At 46.6% G+C, this 17,012-nt stretch overlaps 1 protein-coding gene across 1 annotated transcript in view; it reads right to left on the bottom strand.

The window, feature by feature from the left end:
- Positions 1-15,838, bottom strand: part of MPP3 (MAGUK p55 scaffold protein 3) — a 73,548-nt gene extending 57,710 nt beyond the window's left edge. Inside the window, exons 1-4 of the mRNA XM_035135580.2 lie at positions 15,814-15,838; positions 13,998-14,116; positions 11,879-11,956; positions 7,314-7,394 (exon numbers count right to left, since the gene is read on the bottom strand). Coding sequence (XP_034991471.2) covers positions 7,314-7,394; positions 11,879-11,956; positions 13,998-14,116; positions 15,814-15,838 — 303 coding nt within the window. The remainder of the gene's footprint in view (positions 1-7,313; positions 7,395-11,878; positions 11,957-13,997; positions 14,117-15,813) is intronic.
- Positions 15,839-17,012: the final 1,174 nt, after the last annotated feature.

The raw sequence follows: 17,012 nt of genomic DNA, 5'->3' as shown, positions 1-17,012 counted from the left end.
ATTTAGAACAGGTCAGCCACATCACTCGGCCTCAAAAATACCAGCACCACATTCCCAAACTATCTCAAACACTCAAGCAGCAACACCAAAGTCAAAACAATTCAAACGAGCTTGTGAGCCAATCAACCCAGCCTGGATTCCTTTTTATTCTTCTTTATTTGCAAAGCCTAAAAGAGAAATCGTTTCTATGTAAGAAAGAAACAGGGAGCAATATTAAAAAGACATTGGGGGGGGGGACATGAGGCCGGGCCTTATTGTGTAACTTATCATTCCAGAAAGGGAATCCAATTTTTGACAAACTGTTATTTAAAAATCTTCAGAAGTTTAAAACTAAACCTCCAAAATGCAGCTGCAGAACATTTTTTTCTGCTGTAAGGATATTAACAATTAGCTCTAAGCAAACTGCTTCAATACATTCATTTAAGGAGCGTAACAGTGACAGCAAATGAAGTCCTACTCAGAGTAGATCCACTGAAATCAACACACAAGTTACTTAAGTCCATTGATTTTAATGGATCTACTATTGAGTTTGACTAACACTGTCAATCACCCGGTACCTTTTTCGATTCTGTTTTCGCACATTTAAGGTCAGGATGTTAGTCTAATATCTTTGTTTTACTGTTCACGTTCAGAATACATGTCGACAAACAGCTTTTACATCAGATCATCTTCTGCAAACATCAATCTGCGTATCTTTTTGTAACAGATACAAAAATACCTATGTGGAATTCGATACCATTGGTACATGACTTTGAAAAAGCTCCCTCGCAGGTCAGATAAAATCAAAGGGAAACAAATATTGTGTTGCCAGCTTTCTTTTTTTAATAACTATGAGCAAGAGCGCCGCCCTAGTGGGCCATCCTCAGTAGTGTAGGTCATAGAAGGGGTGTTTTTACATGTGTAAAATAAAAAAATTCCTTCAGTAGCACCTTAAAGACCAACTAAGTTTTTATTTTGGTATGAGCTTTCGTGTGCGTGCACACTTAGAATGTGTCCTTTTATTTAAAATGCTTCTCTGGGTTATTTGTGGGGCATAGGAATTCGTTCATAATTCCCCCCCAAAAAAAAATATAGTCCTGTCCCCCACAAGGTTTGAGGGACAGTGGACTGGCCCCCTGCTGAAAAAGTTTGCTGACCCCTGCACTAGAACTACTGGGCATTTGATAAAAGCTGAATGTTGAAAAATTCAGGATAGAAGAATCATCATCGAATCATAGAGTTGGAAGGGACCTTGAGGATCGTCTAGTCCAGGCATCCCCAAACTGCGGCCCTCCAGATGTTTTGGCCTACAACTCCCATGATCCCTACCGTAGCTAACAGGACCAGTGGTCAGGGATGATGGGAACTGGAGATCCAACTTTTGGTAACACTGATCAAGTCCAATGATCCCTGCAATGCAGGAATTTTCCGCTATCCCATATGGGAATCAAACCCACAACCTTGGCATTATCAGCACCACGCTCCAACCAACTGAGCTATCTCTGAAAGGACCTTCTCACTCAGCACCAGATTTAAACTATGGAGCTGACTCCTCCAGGAGGCAGCGCCAGGCTGCCAATTTAGATGGCTTTAAAAGAGGATTCGACCAATTCATGGAGGATAAGGGCTGTGACAGTGGCTACCAGCCGCAATGGCTATGCTCTGCCTCCACGGTTGGAGGCAGAAGTGCTTCTGAATAGCACTTGCTGGAAACTGCAAGCAGGGAGAGGGCTCCTGTGCTGAGGTCCTGCTTGCTGGTTTCCTACATGCATCTGGTTGGCCACTGTGAGAACGGGACTCTGGATTAGATGTGTCATGTTCCTAGGGCAGCCATCGCTTCGCATTATGTCTGAAACCAACAAAACTTGACTCTGCCTAGCGATAAATGATGACTCACACCATTACAGTTGTCCGCAGAGGCGATCCAAGGAAATATGTCTGCATACAAACACACACACACACACACACACACCATGTCCCTTTCTGACTAAGATATGGCACACTTGGTGCGCACCCTCCGACATTTCTCCGATGAAAATGTGGATGTCCTATTCAATAATAATTTTCTTATGTGTACTCTGCCCATCAGACTAGGTTGCCCCAGCCACTCTGAGCAGCTTCCAACATATATAGGTAAAGGTAAAGGGGCCCCTGACCATCAGATCCAGTCGTGTCCGACTCTGGGGTTGCGGCGCTCATCTCGCTCTATAGGCCGAGGGAGTTGGCGTTTGTCCGCAGACAGCTTCCGGGTCATGTGGCCAGCATGACAAAGCTGCTTTCTGGCGAACCAGAGCAACGCACCGAAACGCCGTTTACCTTCCCGCCGGAGCGGTCCCTATTTATCTACTTGCACTTTTTATGTGCTTTCGAACTGCTAGGTGGGCAGGAGCTGGGACCGAGCAATGGGAGCTCACCCCATTGCAGGGATTCGAACCGCCGACCTTCTGATCAGCAAGCCCTAGACTCTGTGGTTTAACCCACAGCGCCAACATATATAAAAACATAATAAAACACGAAACGTTTAAAACTTCCCTATACAGTGCTGCCTTCAGGTGTCTTCTAAAGGCTGACAAACACCTTAGCAGTCGAATGTTTCAGTTCCCGAATGCCGCAACCCCGGAAGTGAGTGTTCCAGTTGGCGAACTTTCTTTTGGAAGCCGAACATCCAGCGAGGCTTCTGCGGCTTCCGATTGGCTGCAAGAAGCTCCTTGGAAGTTGAACGTTTTGGAAGTCGAACAGACTTCCAGAACAGATTCCATTCAGCTTCCAAGGCTCCTTGGCTCAGGGGGTCGCACAACTCCATACCCTCCATCAATTCTCCAATGAAAATAGGGACGTACTAAGGAAAAGCGGGACATTCCAGGGTCAACTCAGAAACTGGGATGGCTTCTGTAAATCTGGGACCGTCCCTTGAAAATAGAGACACTTGGAGGGTCTGTTAGTGCAGCGCACCCCCACATGGACACCTGTTTCTACAATGGGATTGCTGAACCCCAGGCCATCTTTAGTTCAGTCTCACTACCGCCGCCCACATAAGCATCCACAACAGATACTGTCGGTGGTATATGAACAATTGCTTTTGCACAGCACCCTTGGAGAGATAATCTTCCTGGCGCATAAGATCCATGCGTGCGAGCGAGTGTGAAAAAGAACACCCTGCTTCCTTGGCTTTCTCTCTTCATTTCCCCTTTAAATTATCTTCCCCCAGCTTTTCCCGCATGTTTTATTAGATCGGCGATAAATCTAAAGAGAACATAATTTCTGCGCTTGCCTGGTATCATTAAATATTTCATACAATGGATCTGAACTGGCAGCCAGCCATAAAGATGCAGCAGAGACTTATGGAAGAAGTATTTTTCCACACTTCAAGGGATAAGCTGGCTTCCGAAAAACTAAATGCATACTGATGGTGGGGAAGGAGGGAACACAACCAACTAGGCGGCAGCAATACACACAGAGTTATTAGGAACCCTGAACGGTGGTGTTAGAAGTCAATAAGGCTGCGTATACACCATATATTTAAAGTACATTTAAAGCACCCACACACCCACACACATCCCCAAAGAACTGCAGTTTACCCCTCATAGAGTTACAGTTCCCAGCACCCTTAAACTACAGTTCCCAGGATTCTTTGCAAGGGCAAGCAATGTTCATTAAATATATGATGCGTACACGGCCTAAGAAACTGAATCTCAGACCCCATCTGCACTATAAATTTCAAGTAGTCTCTCACCACTTTAAAGCAATCATGGCTTCCCCCAAAAAAAGAATTCTGGGAAGGATAGCTTGTCATGGGTGCTGAGGGTTGTTAAAGGGTAAAGGGACCCCTGACCATTAGGTCCAGTCGTGACCGACTCTGGGGTTGCGGTGCTCATCTTGCTTTATTGGCCGAGGGAGCCAGCGAACAGCTTCCGGGTCATGTGGCCAGCATGACAAAGCCGCTTCTGGCGAACTGGAACAGCGCACGGAAACGCCGTTTACCTTCCCGCTGGAGCGGTACCTATTTATCTACTTGCACTTTGACGTGCTTTCGAACTGCTAGGTTGGCAGGAGCTGGGACCAAGCAACGGGAGCTCACCCCGTCGCGGGGATTAGAACCACCGACCTTCTGATCGGCAAGCCCTAGGCTCTGTGGTTTAACAGAGGGTTGTTAGGAGACCCCTATTCCTCTCCTGGAGCTACCATTTTTCAAGGTGGTTTACCCAGCAGCCCTTCTTAAGGAACTATTGGAATTGTAGCTCTGTGAGAGGAATAGGTGTCCTAATAAAGGTAAAAGGTAAAGGTAAAGGACCCCTGGACAGTTAGGTCCAGTCAAAGGTGACTATGGTGTTGCGGTGCTCTTCTCGCTTTCAGGCCGAGCGAGCCAGCATTTGTCCACAGGCAGCTTTCCAGGTCATGTGGCCAGCAGGACTAAACCACTTCTGGTGCAACGGGACACTGTGACGAAAACCAGAGCGCACAGAAATGCCATTTACCTTCCCACCACAACGGTACCTACCACTGTTTTCCTTCCCATCACAGTGGTACCTATTTATCTACTTGCACTGGCATGTTTTCAAACTGCTGGGTTGGCAGGAGCTGGGACAGAGCAACGGGAGCTCACTCCGTCACGGGGATTCAAACCGCCACCCGTTCCTCATAAATCCTAGCAGCCAAAGCAACCTGTAGTTCCCTGAAGTCAAGGTTCCCCCCAAGCCCGCTAAATGACCACCCTCTTGTATGGCGTTGGCACCATTTTAGTGACATAAGTAAGCCACAGCTCTCACCATCCAAATGCAAGACTTGCTGGGGCTGATGGGAATTGTAGTCCAACATCATCAGAAGGGCCAAAGGTTCCCTACAATTTACACACACACACACACCATCCCTCCCACTCCTCACCAACTGGGAAAGACCTTGTTGATTTTATTGGGTATAATCTATCCAGAATTATATTTATTTTACAGGTGATTTTATGTGGGGGGGAGTGTGATGTGGAGGGGAAAACCAGTGCATAAAAACAATCTTATTTCTCTGCACTGCCTGGATTCCTCTCTCATTGCTAAATCCATTACAGACTGCTGCACCTGGAAATCATTTGAAAACGATTTTTCTTCATAACTTATGGCACCCCGGCGAACGTGATTAAAACCCTGCTCTAAAAACCCTGCTCGTTACATAGCTGTTTTTTATACCTAAAGGGCAAGGAGAGCAAAAGACCTTCCTCCTGCGGTGGGAGAATAAAGATCTCGTGCTGACAAGCAGGAAGCGGCCATTGATATTATGCATTCGGTGCTGCGGGGCAAGGAGCAGCAGGTTCCAGGGCATGGGCAGGTTTGGTTAAACATCGGGGTGGGATGAGAAAGTGCGGTTCAGCAGCACAGGACTAAACTGAGGCCTGGCAGTTTCTCGGTGCCACAAACGCCACATAGTAATTATGCACAGGGCACATCCTCTGAACATGCGCAGAGCACCCTTCCATGTTCTCCAAGCACCCACAGCTACTCTCTCCTCTCTCTCCGCCGCACAGAGGCACATCCAGAATTAAGGATACATTTTCCAACACGTTTCTATCACAGAGAACACCCAGGATAGGTAACAGACCAAGCAAACAGTAAAACATGTCGCTGCATACATTGTAGCATTGGCAATAAACAACCAAGCTTTAAAAGCAAACCGAAAACAGAAACAAACAGGAACAAGCAAAATGGTATTAAAACTATGAGTAAATCGACTGTATATGCAGCAGCGGGAAGCAAGAAGCAGGCAACAAAATGACCACCTTCCCAAATGCTTTTGGGGACTAGTAAGAGGGCTCCCTTCAGATGTCCTTTTTGTCGTGCATTCGCAATGATTTGTGCTCATGATGGTATGGGGAGGTTATGTGCGGGTCCATACTGTTTGCACCTGCAGCAGCCTCCGAGCAGGGAGACGGCTTTCTCTGCAATCTGTCCTGTAGCTTCCCTGCTAAAATCCTGCAACCTTTCACACCACAACTGCTCCGGGGAGTCGGGGTGTGTGTGAGTGCACTACTTGCGTTGTGCTATAGCACAAGAGCGCTCCTCTAGATAACAACCACGTGGTAAAATTGGGGAAGCACTGCAGAACAACTGATTAAGCAGAATGATGTGCGGACTCACACACCGTGACATGTTGCCAAAAAACAAACAAACCACTCGTCTCACAGAGCTACAATTCTCAAGAATGGTCTGACAGTCATCCTTCACAGGGAGCTATGGGAAGTGTGGCTTTGAAATAACAACAACAACAACAACAAAACAACAACAACTTATATAAATAATTATTATTATTATTATTATTATTATTATTATTATTATTACCCTGCCCATCTGGCTGTGGGTTTCTCAAACCACTCTGGGCAGCTCCCAACAGAATATTAAAAACACGGTAAAATATCAAACATTAAAAACTTCCCTAAATAGGGCTGAGGAGGGACCCAGGTGGTGCTGTGGGTTAAACCACAGAGTCTAGGGCTTGCTGATCAGAAGGTTGGCGGTTCGAATCCCTGCAACGGGGTGAGCTCCCGTTGCTCGGTCCCAGCTCCTGCCCACTTAGCAGTTCGAAAGCACATCAAAGTGCAAGTAGATAAATAGGGACCGCTCCGGCGGGAAGGTAAACGGCGTTTCCGTGCGCTGCTCTGGTTCGCCAGAAGCAGCTTTGTCATGCTGGCCACATGACCCGGAAGCTGTCTGCTGACAAACGCTGGCTCCCTCGGCCTATAGAGCGAGATGAGCGCCGCAACCCCAGAGTCGGACACGACTGGACCTGATGGTCAGGGGCCCCTTTACCTTTACCTTTAAATAGGGCTGAGAGGGAGTCCCCTAACAACTCTCAGTACCATTAACAAACTACAGTACCCAGAATACTTTGAGGGAAGCCATGACAGTTTAGAGTGGTATCATAGTGTTGCAAATGGATGGTATGAAAGTGATCTCAGAGAGGCTCTCTTTGGTCACCTTTCTACTGCTGAGTTCACATCCACACCCTACATTCAAAACACTCTCTTTGACCATTATGGCGACGACTGTAGCTCTGTGTCTAATGACTCTCAGCATCCTTAACAGACTACAGTTCCCAATACTGGGGGGGGGGGGGAGAGAGAGAGAACAAGGATGCTTTCAATGTACGGATGTGATTTTAGACATTCACTCTTGAGCCCATAGCAATAACTCAGCAAACACCTACCAGGAAATGATCTCCTTATAACGTTTTAAGTCTCTTACACGTAAATTAAGCAGCGGCAAATGACTAGAATGGACAAGGAAATGGCCCAAAGCACAGTTGCTCTCCCCCTGCAACACCACCCCTTTCTCAAGCTACAGAACCTTTTTTACCCTGAGATGAGGAGTGGACAGCAATTGCAGCAGTTCTTTTTCGTCATTATTCATTGGTGTAGTCTGCAATTCCTCTATAACCTTAAAGAGAGAGAGAGAGAGAGAGATCATCCACGGACAAGGCAGCGTCTTTTTTTTTTCCTTGCCTTTTCAGGTCAATGTTTTGCTAATCTCAGTGCAAGCCCATGTCGACGTCTACCTCTGCGGCACATATAAAACTCCCTGCAAAGGTACACAGGGCTGGGAAGTGATCCAGGAGCACAGAAAGCTCCGATGTTCCAATAGCTCATATACACTAGACCTGCGGTTCTCCAGATTTTGTGGGAGTCCAACTCCCATCAGACCTACCAGCCAATGGTCAGGGACTTCAGGAGCCTCTGGAGGGCAAAGGATTAGCCATCCCTCATATCCCCTGACTGTCCGTGGCTTTCCAGAGTTTTAGGCAGGAGTCTTTTCCTAGCCCTGCCTGGAGGTAAGAACATATGCACCCTGCTGAATCAGACCAAGAGGAGCAAAGTAGCTGCAAACGCCCCTCTGGGAATTTGCACGCTTGCATAGCCCCGCTAAGCAATTGTTTGGTTTAGCGTGATGTGCCTACCCGGGCCCATGTGTTGAGATGAGAACAGAGACTAAGGTTATGTACATACTAGGGTGGTGACTTTTTTACAACCTCATTTCCCTGTATCATAATTTGATGAGCTTTCATTAAAGATTAGATAAAATCTTACTTTCAAAGAGATTTGATTTAAAAAAAAACCTCACGCACAAAATGATTTTAAAAAATTTATTTATCAGTTTTTTGACCATTTTTGAAGTCACTGTAAGCAGATGTAAAATTGAACCCAAGCTTTAGAGTCACATATATACAACATTAGGGTCATCAAACACACAAGGCAGCTTTTTTAAGCTGCAGTAACAGTATAGATGCCGCTAGAGCAGTGTTTCCCAACCTTGAGTCTCCAGCTGTTCTCGGACTACAATTCCCATCATCCCTGACCACAGGTCCTGCTAGCTAGGGATTATGGGAGTTGTAGTCCAAAAACAGCTGGAGCCCCAAGGTTGGGAAACACTGCGCTAGAGGACGATGTTTTGCTACCTCTCCTGTAGCTGGACCTCAGTGTCTGGGATGAAAGATGAGGGGTGGAGACTGTGTGTGTGTTGTGGGGAAATGATGCTCCAGTCAAAATATAAAATCCCATTTTTGCTAAGTGAGCAAAGGGTTAAGACAGGCACCCCCAAACTGCGGCCCTACAGATTTTTTGGCCTACAACTCCCATGATCCCTACCTAACAGGACCAGTGGTCAGGGAAGATGGGAATTGTAGTCCAAAACATCTGGAGGGCCAAAGTTTGGGGATGCCTGGGTTAAGACATGTGGAGTTGTCTGAGAATTCCTAGAAAGGGCACTCTGTGAGGTCATATCCTCTGCTTGCCCAGGCGGGAAGGGTAACAGGTGGGAGGAAGCTAATCCTTATCACTTCCTCCCACCTGAGGAACACTCTCCTTTCTCATCATTCAGATGTACGGAGAGAATGCAGGGTCTGTGCTCTCCCAAGCACAGGCACCATCTTTGGTCTAAACCAGGGTTTCCTAAACCTGGGTCTCCAGGTGCTTTTGGACTACAATTCCCACCATCCATAGCTAGCAGGACCATGGGTCAGGGGTGATGGGAATTGTAGTCCAAAAACAGTTGGAGATTCAAGTCTAGGAAACCCTGGTCTAAACCATTTATTTTGTAATCTGAAAAGATATTCTTCTACCTGACTTAATTCACTGATATTTTCTGTCTGCAACTTTATGTAAGTAAACAATATTTTTATATTTTTACATTGCAGACTTCTGTGTTGTTATTTCGTTTGGAGGGACAAATAAAGGGGAAGAGCCTGTCTGCCAAAAGGCACCCTGGATAATTACAGAAAGCTACACAGCTTCGTCCCGGCTTTCCATATTGATGCTGCAAAGCATGGTACAGCCGTACCTCGGAGGTCGAACAGAATCCGTTCCGGAAGTCCGTTTGACTTCCAAAACGTTCAGAAACCAAGAAACGGCTTCTGATTGGCTGCAGGAAGCTCCTGCAGCCAATTGGAAGCCGCGGAAGCCATGTCGGACTCTCGGATTCCAAAGAACATTTGAAAACACTCACTTTCGGGTTCGCGGCGTTCAGGAGCCAAAGAGTCGTAAGGCGTTCGTCAACCGGTACAACTACAGTGGTACCTCTACTTACGAATTTAATGCGTTCCGAATGCCATAGGAATGCATTGGGAGAAAAAAATTGTAAGTAGAAGCAACCCTATCTAAAAATTCGTAAGTAGAAAAAATCCTATCTAAACCACATCCAAGATGGCGGACGGAGCCTCATTCGTAAGTAGAAACATTCGTAAGTAGAGTTATTCATAAGTAGAGGTACCACTGTATATTTTTTACTCTGCTAAACTAGATGCTAAGAGGAAAGATAACAAATAAGTAATATATCCTATCCTACCTTCCAAATCCATCCCAACATATGCAGCACAAGAGGGCATATTAGAAGCTGAGTAGAACAACTATAATACATGAGGTTCATTTACTCCTGGATATAAGACTATAGAAAGAAAAATGCGTAGGCCTGTCAGGAGGCGGTGTTGCTCGGTTATGGCAAAGGCACCAGAGAGTCTAATAAATTATAAATTGCACAATGTTCTGCAGAGAGAAAGAGAGAGATCTCAGATGGAAACAATGCAAAGTTACTCTCTGCACCACCATCAAATCACTAGGGGGAAAAAAGTGGCAGGGATCAGTTAACACAGGGGTCAGCAAGCTTTTCCGCCAGTGGGCTGAATCGCCTGCTCGCAGGAGCGCGCACACCCGTGCACATGCGCACCTGACTGCCACTTTTTTCTCGCTGGCTTTCGGAGCCATGGCGGGGGAGGAGGCGGCGTCTGCAGCTTCCTATTGGCTGCAAGAGCTTCCTGCAGCCAATAAAAGAGTTTGGATTTGATATCCCGCTTTATCACTACCGAAAGGAGTCTCAAAGCGGCTAACATTCTCCTTTCCCTTCCTCCCCCACAACAAACACTCTGTGAGGTGAGTGGGGCTGAGAGACTTCAGAGAAGTGTGACTAGCCCAAGGTCACCCAGCAGCTGCATGTGGAGGAGCGGAGACGCGAACCCGGTTCCCCAGATTAGGAGTCTACCACTCTTAACCACTACACCACACTGGCTCTCAACTGTGCCGGGAAGTCAGTCCCCACGCGGAGCTAAACCAGCATGCCGCGCCGGTTTAGCTCCACGCGGGGACTGACTGAGCGGGTGGCAAGGGCCAGGGGCCGGTATAACGATCCCCTCAGGCCAAATCTGGCTTGCGGGCCATGGTTTGCCGACCGCTGAGTTAACACCACAATACCAAATAAAAGTTGCAGCTTGTGCATAGCAACAGATTCCAGTCGAGTCAGGAGGGAGGTGGATGTGTTTTATCATCACAAGTAAGGCTGGGAGAGAACTGGTTTTCAATATTGCGATATATCACCAAGCCCCAAACCAAAAGTCCTGTTGGAATGCATTTTGGCTTGCCTGCTGATGAAACTGAGTGTGTGATGATTGACAATATTGCCGTTTATCCGTTTTAGACCCCTAAGTAGTAGCAGTTGCCAGGACATTGTCCTGTTCGCCTCTGTATACTTCCATCCTTATTCAGACATTGTGGTAGATTGCAATGCTTAGCTGGTGATAACACTGCAACGTTTAGTTGGTGATATTGTGAGGTTTAGCTGCTGATAACACTGCAGTGCTTAGCTGGTGATATTGGGAGGATTAGCTGGTGATATTGTGAAATTTAGCTGCTGATAACATTGCAATGTTTAGCTGGTGAGTTATTGCAATATTCAGCTGGTGAGTTATTTACAACTACAACTCCCATTCGCGCACCCCCACCCCACCCCAATATTGCCCATGCTGCTGACGTTGATGGGAGTGGGGGTCCAAGTATATGGTTAGAAGCACATATGTATGCTAAGTATAGGTCCTGCAACAAAATGTTGCACAGTTACCTCACTTTGCCTATTCAGGCTACCAGCCAGCCAGCCAACCACGAAGCCCCTTTCCAAGATGCTCCATTGGATTCTCCTTCCCCCAACACTCAGTTGCCACCCTACCAAACACCCATTAGTATTCTGTACCCACTGAGTTGGATGGAAGTAAGTGTCATTGTTTTCAATGGAGCCAACTCCAAAGTTAACTGTGTATAGGATTTCAGCTTAAAAACTGTGACAGAACACTAAGGGTTTAATCAGAGAATAAGGCACTGGCAATATTTACTTAAGACTAGAAACCCCTTATAGACTTTTCATGTGGTGGGGTGTGGGGGAGAACTTATGCTATTTGTGTTTGAAGCGAGACTTTATCAGCCACTACCTGGCCTTTCTTGTGGCTCCTCTGCCCTGACAGAGTTTCTGGCTAATGCAAAAGTCTTCAGGGTTCAGGAGTGGGGTGGGAGCCTTGGCAGATGTGCAGTGGCGCCAAACTCCAACGCCAGCCCTGAACACACATGCTCAGAAGGAGGCAACGCTTGCATCTTCAGCTAGACACTTACGTCTTCAGCTAGAGCCGAGGCGCTGTGCAGAACTGGGACCGGGCTCTGCCTTTCATAATGGCACAGCTTTTCGTGAATCTGAAACAGAAGGCAGACACAAACACATACAAAATATAATGTTCAAGCGGCGGTCATTTAAATGGGGGCAGGGGCAGAACCAGGCACCGAGGTGTGCAAAGCACTGTAGGCCGAAACACCAGTGCCAGAGACATTTGGAGACAGGCACTTATCTCATAGAATCATAAAGGTAGAAGGGACCACAAGGGTCCAGTATACCTGAAGGAGCGTCCCCACCCCCATTGCTCTGCCCGGACACTGAGGTCCAGTACCGAGGGCCTTCTGGCGGTTCCCTCGTTGCGAGAAACCAAGTTGCAGGGAACCAGGCAGAGGGCCTTCTCGGTGGTGGCGCCTGTCCTGTGGAACGCCCTCCCATCAGATGTCAAAGAGAAAAACAGCTAGCAGATTTTTAGAAGACATCTGAAGGCAGCCCTGTTTAGGGAGGCTTTTAATGTTTAATTGTTTTATTTCATTTTTCTGTTGTAAGCCGCCCAGAGTGGCTGGGGAAACCCAGCCAGATGGGCGGGGTATAAATAAATTATTATTATTATTATTATTATTATTATTATTATTATTATTATTAGGGTAATCTTGTCTGACCCCCTGCAACGAAGGAATCTTTTGCCCAATGCGGGGCTCGAACCCACAACCCTGATTCTCGTGCTCTACCGACTGAGGTACCATATTGACACCTGTTGATATGCTAAAGCCACAAGCCTCTGAGCCAAAACAGGCAAGCAGAAACACTTGGTCTTAGGGGAAACATAGATATAGTGGCCATAGAAGAAACCTGGTGGAACTGGGAGAATCAAAGCGAAAAGGCCTACTTCCCTGTAGCCACCTGCCACATCTCAGATGGCAGAAAAACCTGGAGGGGTGTTGGAAGAGCAACAGCAGGGATGATTCGGTTTGTAACTTCAGGGTTAATTCTGTTAGTAGGCTGGCTAATAATAATAATAATAATAATAATAATAATAATAATAATAATTTATTATTTATGCCCCGCCCATCTGGCTGGGTATCCCCAGCCACTCTGGGCTGCTTCCAACAAAATATTAAAACACAGTAGTCCATCAAACATTAAAAGCTTCCCTGAACAGGGCTGCCTTCAGATGTCGTCTAAAAGTCTGGTAGTTGTTTTCCTCTTTGACATCTGTTGGGAGGGCGTTCCACAAGGCAGGCGCCACCACCGAAAAGGCCCTCTGCCTAGTTCCCTGCAACTTGGCTTCTCGCAGTGAGGGAACCGCCAGAAGGCCCTCGGAGCTGTACCTCAGTGTCCGGGCTGAACAATGGAGGTGGAGATGCTCCTTCAGGTATACTGGGCCGAGGCCTTTTAGGGCTTTAAAGGTCAGCACCAACAGTTTGAATTGTGCTCAGAAATGTTACTGAGAGCCAATGTAGATCTTTCAAGACCACTGTTATGTGGTCTTGGCGGCCACTCCCGGTCACCAGTATAGCTGCCACATTCTGGATTAGTTGTAGTTTCTGGAAAAGAGGGTGGGGACAGCTGGCGGGGTTGCTTAGCAACCAGGCAGAGCAGCATGATCGCTAGTGAGGCAGCATGTGCTCTGATTGGCTGTGAAGTTCTGAGGGAGTTTTCTCTCTGAATGTTTAGTGGAATGTCTCCCTGCTATGTGGGGAAGTATGTCAGGGCAGAGGAGCCGCAAGAATGGCCGGGTAACGGCTGATGTAGTCTTGCCTTGGCAGCTAAGCAGGCCTGGCCAGGCTGGGAAGTCCACCAATGCCTGGCAGGGAGCATGGAAAGCTCTTGGAAATGCTCAGATAGTAATAATAATAATCTGTCCATCAGACTGGGCGGCATCCAACAAATTAAAACACAACACAGTATCAAACATTAAAAACTTCCCTATACAGGGCTGCCTTCAGATGTCTTGTAAAAGTCAAGTAGTTATTTCTTTCCTTGGCATTGCTGGGAGGGCATTCCACAAACACTCTCTTGGTTACATAGCAATGTCCAGCTTTTTGAGTTCAGGGGTCTGGAAAGCAGCTCCCTTGGCTGAATGAAAGGCCAACTGGGAACCGGGCAGTTCGTAGTACTTACCTTCATTAAATAGCCGAGACTCCTCTCGCTGAATATGTCTCTCAGGAACACCATTTCCTCCTTGTGGTTGGAGTCCGGTCTCAGCTGGGACGTCAGGAGGGCGAGGGTCTCGTGCAAACCTGCCAGAGAAACGCGGAAGGAAATCACTGGGGGGGGGGTTACCGGTTATCCAGAGCTGTAGGCCAACTCCTACACACAGGTAAGGCAGAAAATGAGCAACCAGGGCTGTGGTGGAGAGCAGGGGACCCCGGTCTATTAGGGTAAATGGAGCTCTGCCCCACCAAACACAACCAGCCCTCACAACAAGGTCCAGAGGAAGGATCTGTCTATCATCCTCCTAAGGGCAGATTGATGCCGTACACCTAAAGCACAAGACTCCCAAAGACTCCTGGGAACTGCAGTTCCCTCCTCATAGGGCTACAACGGCTAGCACCCTTAACTTACTACAGTTCCCAGGATTCTTTGGGGAAAGGCAAATGCTTTAAATGTGCACTGGATGTGCTGGAAATTTATGATGTGAATCTCAGTGTTCCCCTTACAGAACTCAGCATGGAAGACTTTGGTGTGTGTGTGTTTTTTTATTCCACCAGCCATTTTAACTGAATCCTGATTTTATAGTTTTAGCTCGGTCTTATTTTCATCATTATTGTATTTCTGAGAGGACTGCAATTAAGCAGCATATGAATTGTCATAACAACAACAACAACAACAACAACAACAACAACAACAACAACGGCAATACCTGAACCCCCCTCCTGATGTAAAACCTGAGGTAAAAATGTGGGAAACGGATTGGGAAAAAATGAGAAACTGTGAAAAACTGAAATTGACAGATTGAAATTGAAATTGACAGACGGAAATTGAAATGGACAGCTCTTCCACCAGCCTCACAAACCTGTCTGTGGAGAAACTATATGTTAAAACAATGTTTTAAGACCATGTAAAATGATGACATAAACTCAATGCTATGTTCTTTTCTCTGTGGAGGTTGTACTGTATGATAAAAAATAGAAAATAAAAGAAATTGACAGATTCACCCATAACTACCTGTAAACCACCCTAGGGATTTCTACTGGAGCACAGCAAAAGAGAACCAGTGTTGTGTGATGGTTAGGACCTGGGAGGTTAAGGGTTCAAATCCCCACTCAACCATAAAGCTAGCAGGGTGGCCTTGGGCCAGTCCCTGCCTCTCAGCCTAACCTACCTCACAGGGTTGTTGTGAGGATAAAATGCAGGGGAAGAACTATGTGTGCCACCTTGAGCTCCTTGAGGAATGGAGAGGCACAAATGCAATAAATATATAAAAATATTTCAAATATATTAATGGTATGTTACTGGTGCTGGATGAGACTCTTGAGAGTCCAATGGACTGCTAGAAGATCAAACCTATCCATTCTGAGGGAAATCAGCCCTGAGTGCTCACTGGAAGGACAGATCGTGAAGCTGAGGCTCCAATACTTTGGCCACCTCATGAGAAGAGAAGACTCCCTGGAAAAGACCCTGATGTTGGGAAAGATGGAGGGCACTAGGAGAAGGGGACGGCAGAGGACGAGATGGTTGGACAGTGTTCTCGAAGCTACGAACATGAGTTTGACCAAACTGCGGGAGACAGTGCAAGACAGGAGTGCCTGGCGTGCTCTGGTCCATGGGGTCACGAAGAGTCGGACACGACTAAACGACTAAACAACAACATGTTACTGTTAGTTTGTTAAGCCTTTACAGTGCTCTGAGCCAGGTTTTCAATCAAACATGGCTCTAATATAGCACCCTATTAAAACAGTTTGAGAATGTACTAAAACAGCAGAAGGTTCCTTACCTGAATCTTCTGACAGGACAGGCATGGCTTATTCCTCACTCAGCTACCTAGAGTGGATGATGACTTTTCAGCCTGATCGATGGACTCACCTCCAGGGGTTATGGGCGCAGAATGTCTAGAGTCACAGAAACAAACAGATATGAATTGTTTTTGCATATTTGACCAGGAAAGGCTGGAAAGGTTGTTATTATTATTATTAGTAGTAGTAGTAGTATTCAACAAGAGGTGGAGTTGTGCCTTATTCCAGGGCTGGTGAGACTTTGACCCTCCCAATGTTGTTAGACTCCATTCAGCACCAGCCAGCATGGCCCATGGGAGTTGTATTTCATCAGCCTCTAGAGGGTCACAGGTTTTCCCCATCCCTGCCTTATTCAGATATTGCTGGCCATCTTTGTTTCCTCAGAATTCCAACCGTGCTACAGTCAAACCTCAGTTGTCAAACTTAATCCGTTCCAGAAGCCCATTCGGCTTCTGGAATGTTCGACAACCGAGGCACAGCTTCCAATTGGCTACAGGAGCTTCCTGCACTCAAGCGGAAGCCACGTCGGAAGTTCGGCTTCCGAAAAACGTTCGAAAACCAGAACACTTACTTCTGAGTTTTCAGCGTTCAGGAGCCGAAACGTACGGTAATGGAGTTGTTCGGGAGCCGAGGTCTAACTGTATTTGGAAAGAGACAATTGCTCAGGGAGCAGTCAGTCAGGCTGGCCTCACAGCCCAACCAACACATTCCAAGAGACCAAAAACCTAAAGACGTGGACTCAAGGAGGATACAGCCACAAAGGAGAAGGAACTGGTGCTTGGGGTTGCAGCCTCATAATGCAAACCTGTGCATGCCTACTGCGTGCCAAGTAAATATGCATATGACTTCACATTTAGTCATTTCCCACTTGACTTTGTGCCTTGGCTCTCTAGTCTGCAGCACACCAGCAAAAACATTTCTGCAGTCTTTTCATTTTTACTGGAGGGAAAACCTAATAAATTCCAACAAAGCTCAACCCTCCACTTTCCTGCTTACTGAACCTTTCTCTCTCGTTTCAAATAATCGTTTCTAGGCTGTGCACTCCCTTTCTCTGGCATTGGGTTGCACAATTCTTCTCTTCTTCTTCTTCTTCTTCTTCCTCCTCTTCTTCCTCTTCTTCCTCCTCCTCTTCTTTTTTAAAAAAAGGTAAAATAGCTGCAAACAGGAGATCCCACTTATA

This window comes from Zootoca vivipara, chromosome 13, assembly GCF_963506605.1.
Source record: "Zootoca vivipara chromosome 13, rZooViv1.1, whole genome shotgun sequence".
NCBI lineage: Eukaryota > Metazoa > Chordata > Lepidosauria > Squamata > Lacertidae > Zootoca > Zootoca vivipara.
This window is presented reverse-complemented; position numbering and strand designations above follow the sequence as displayed.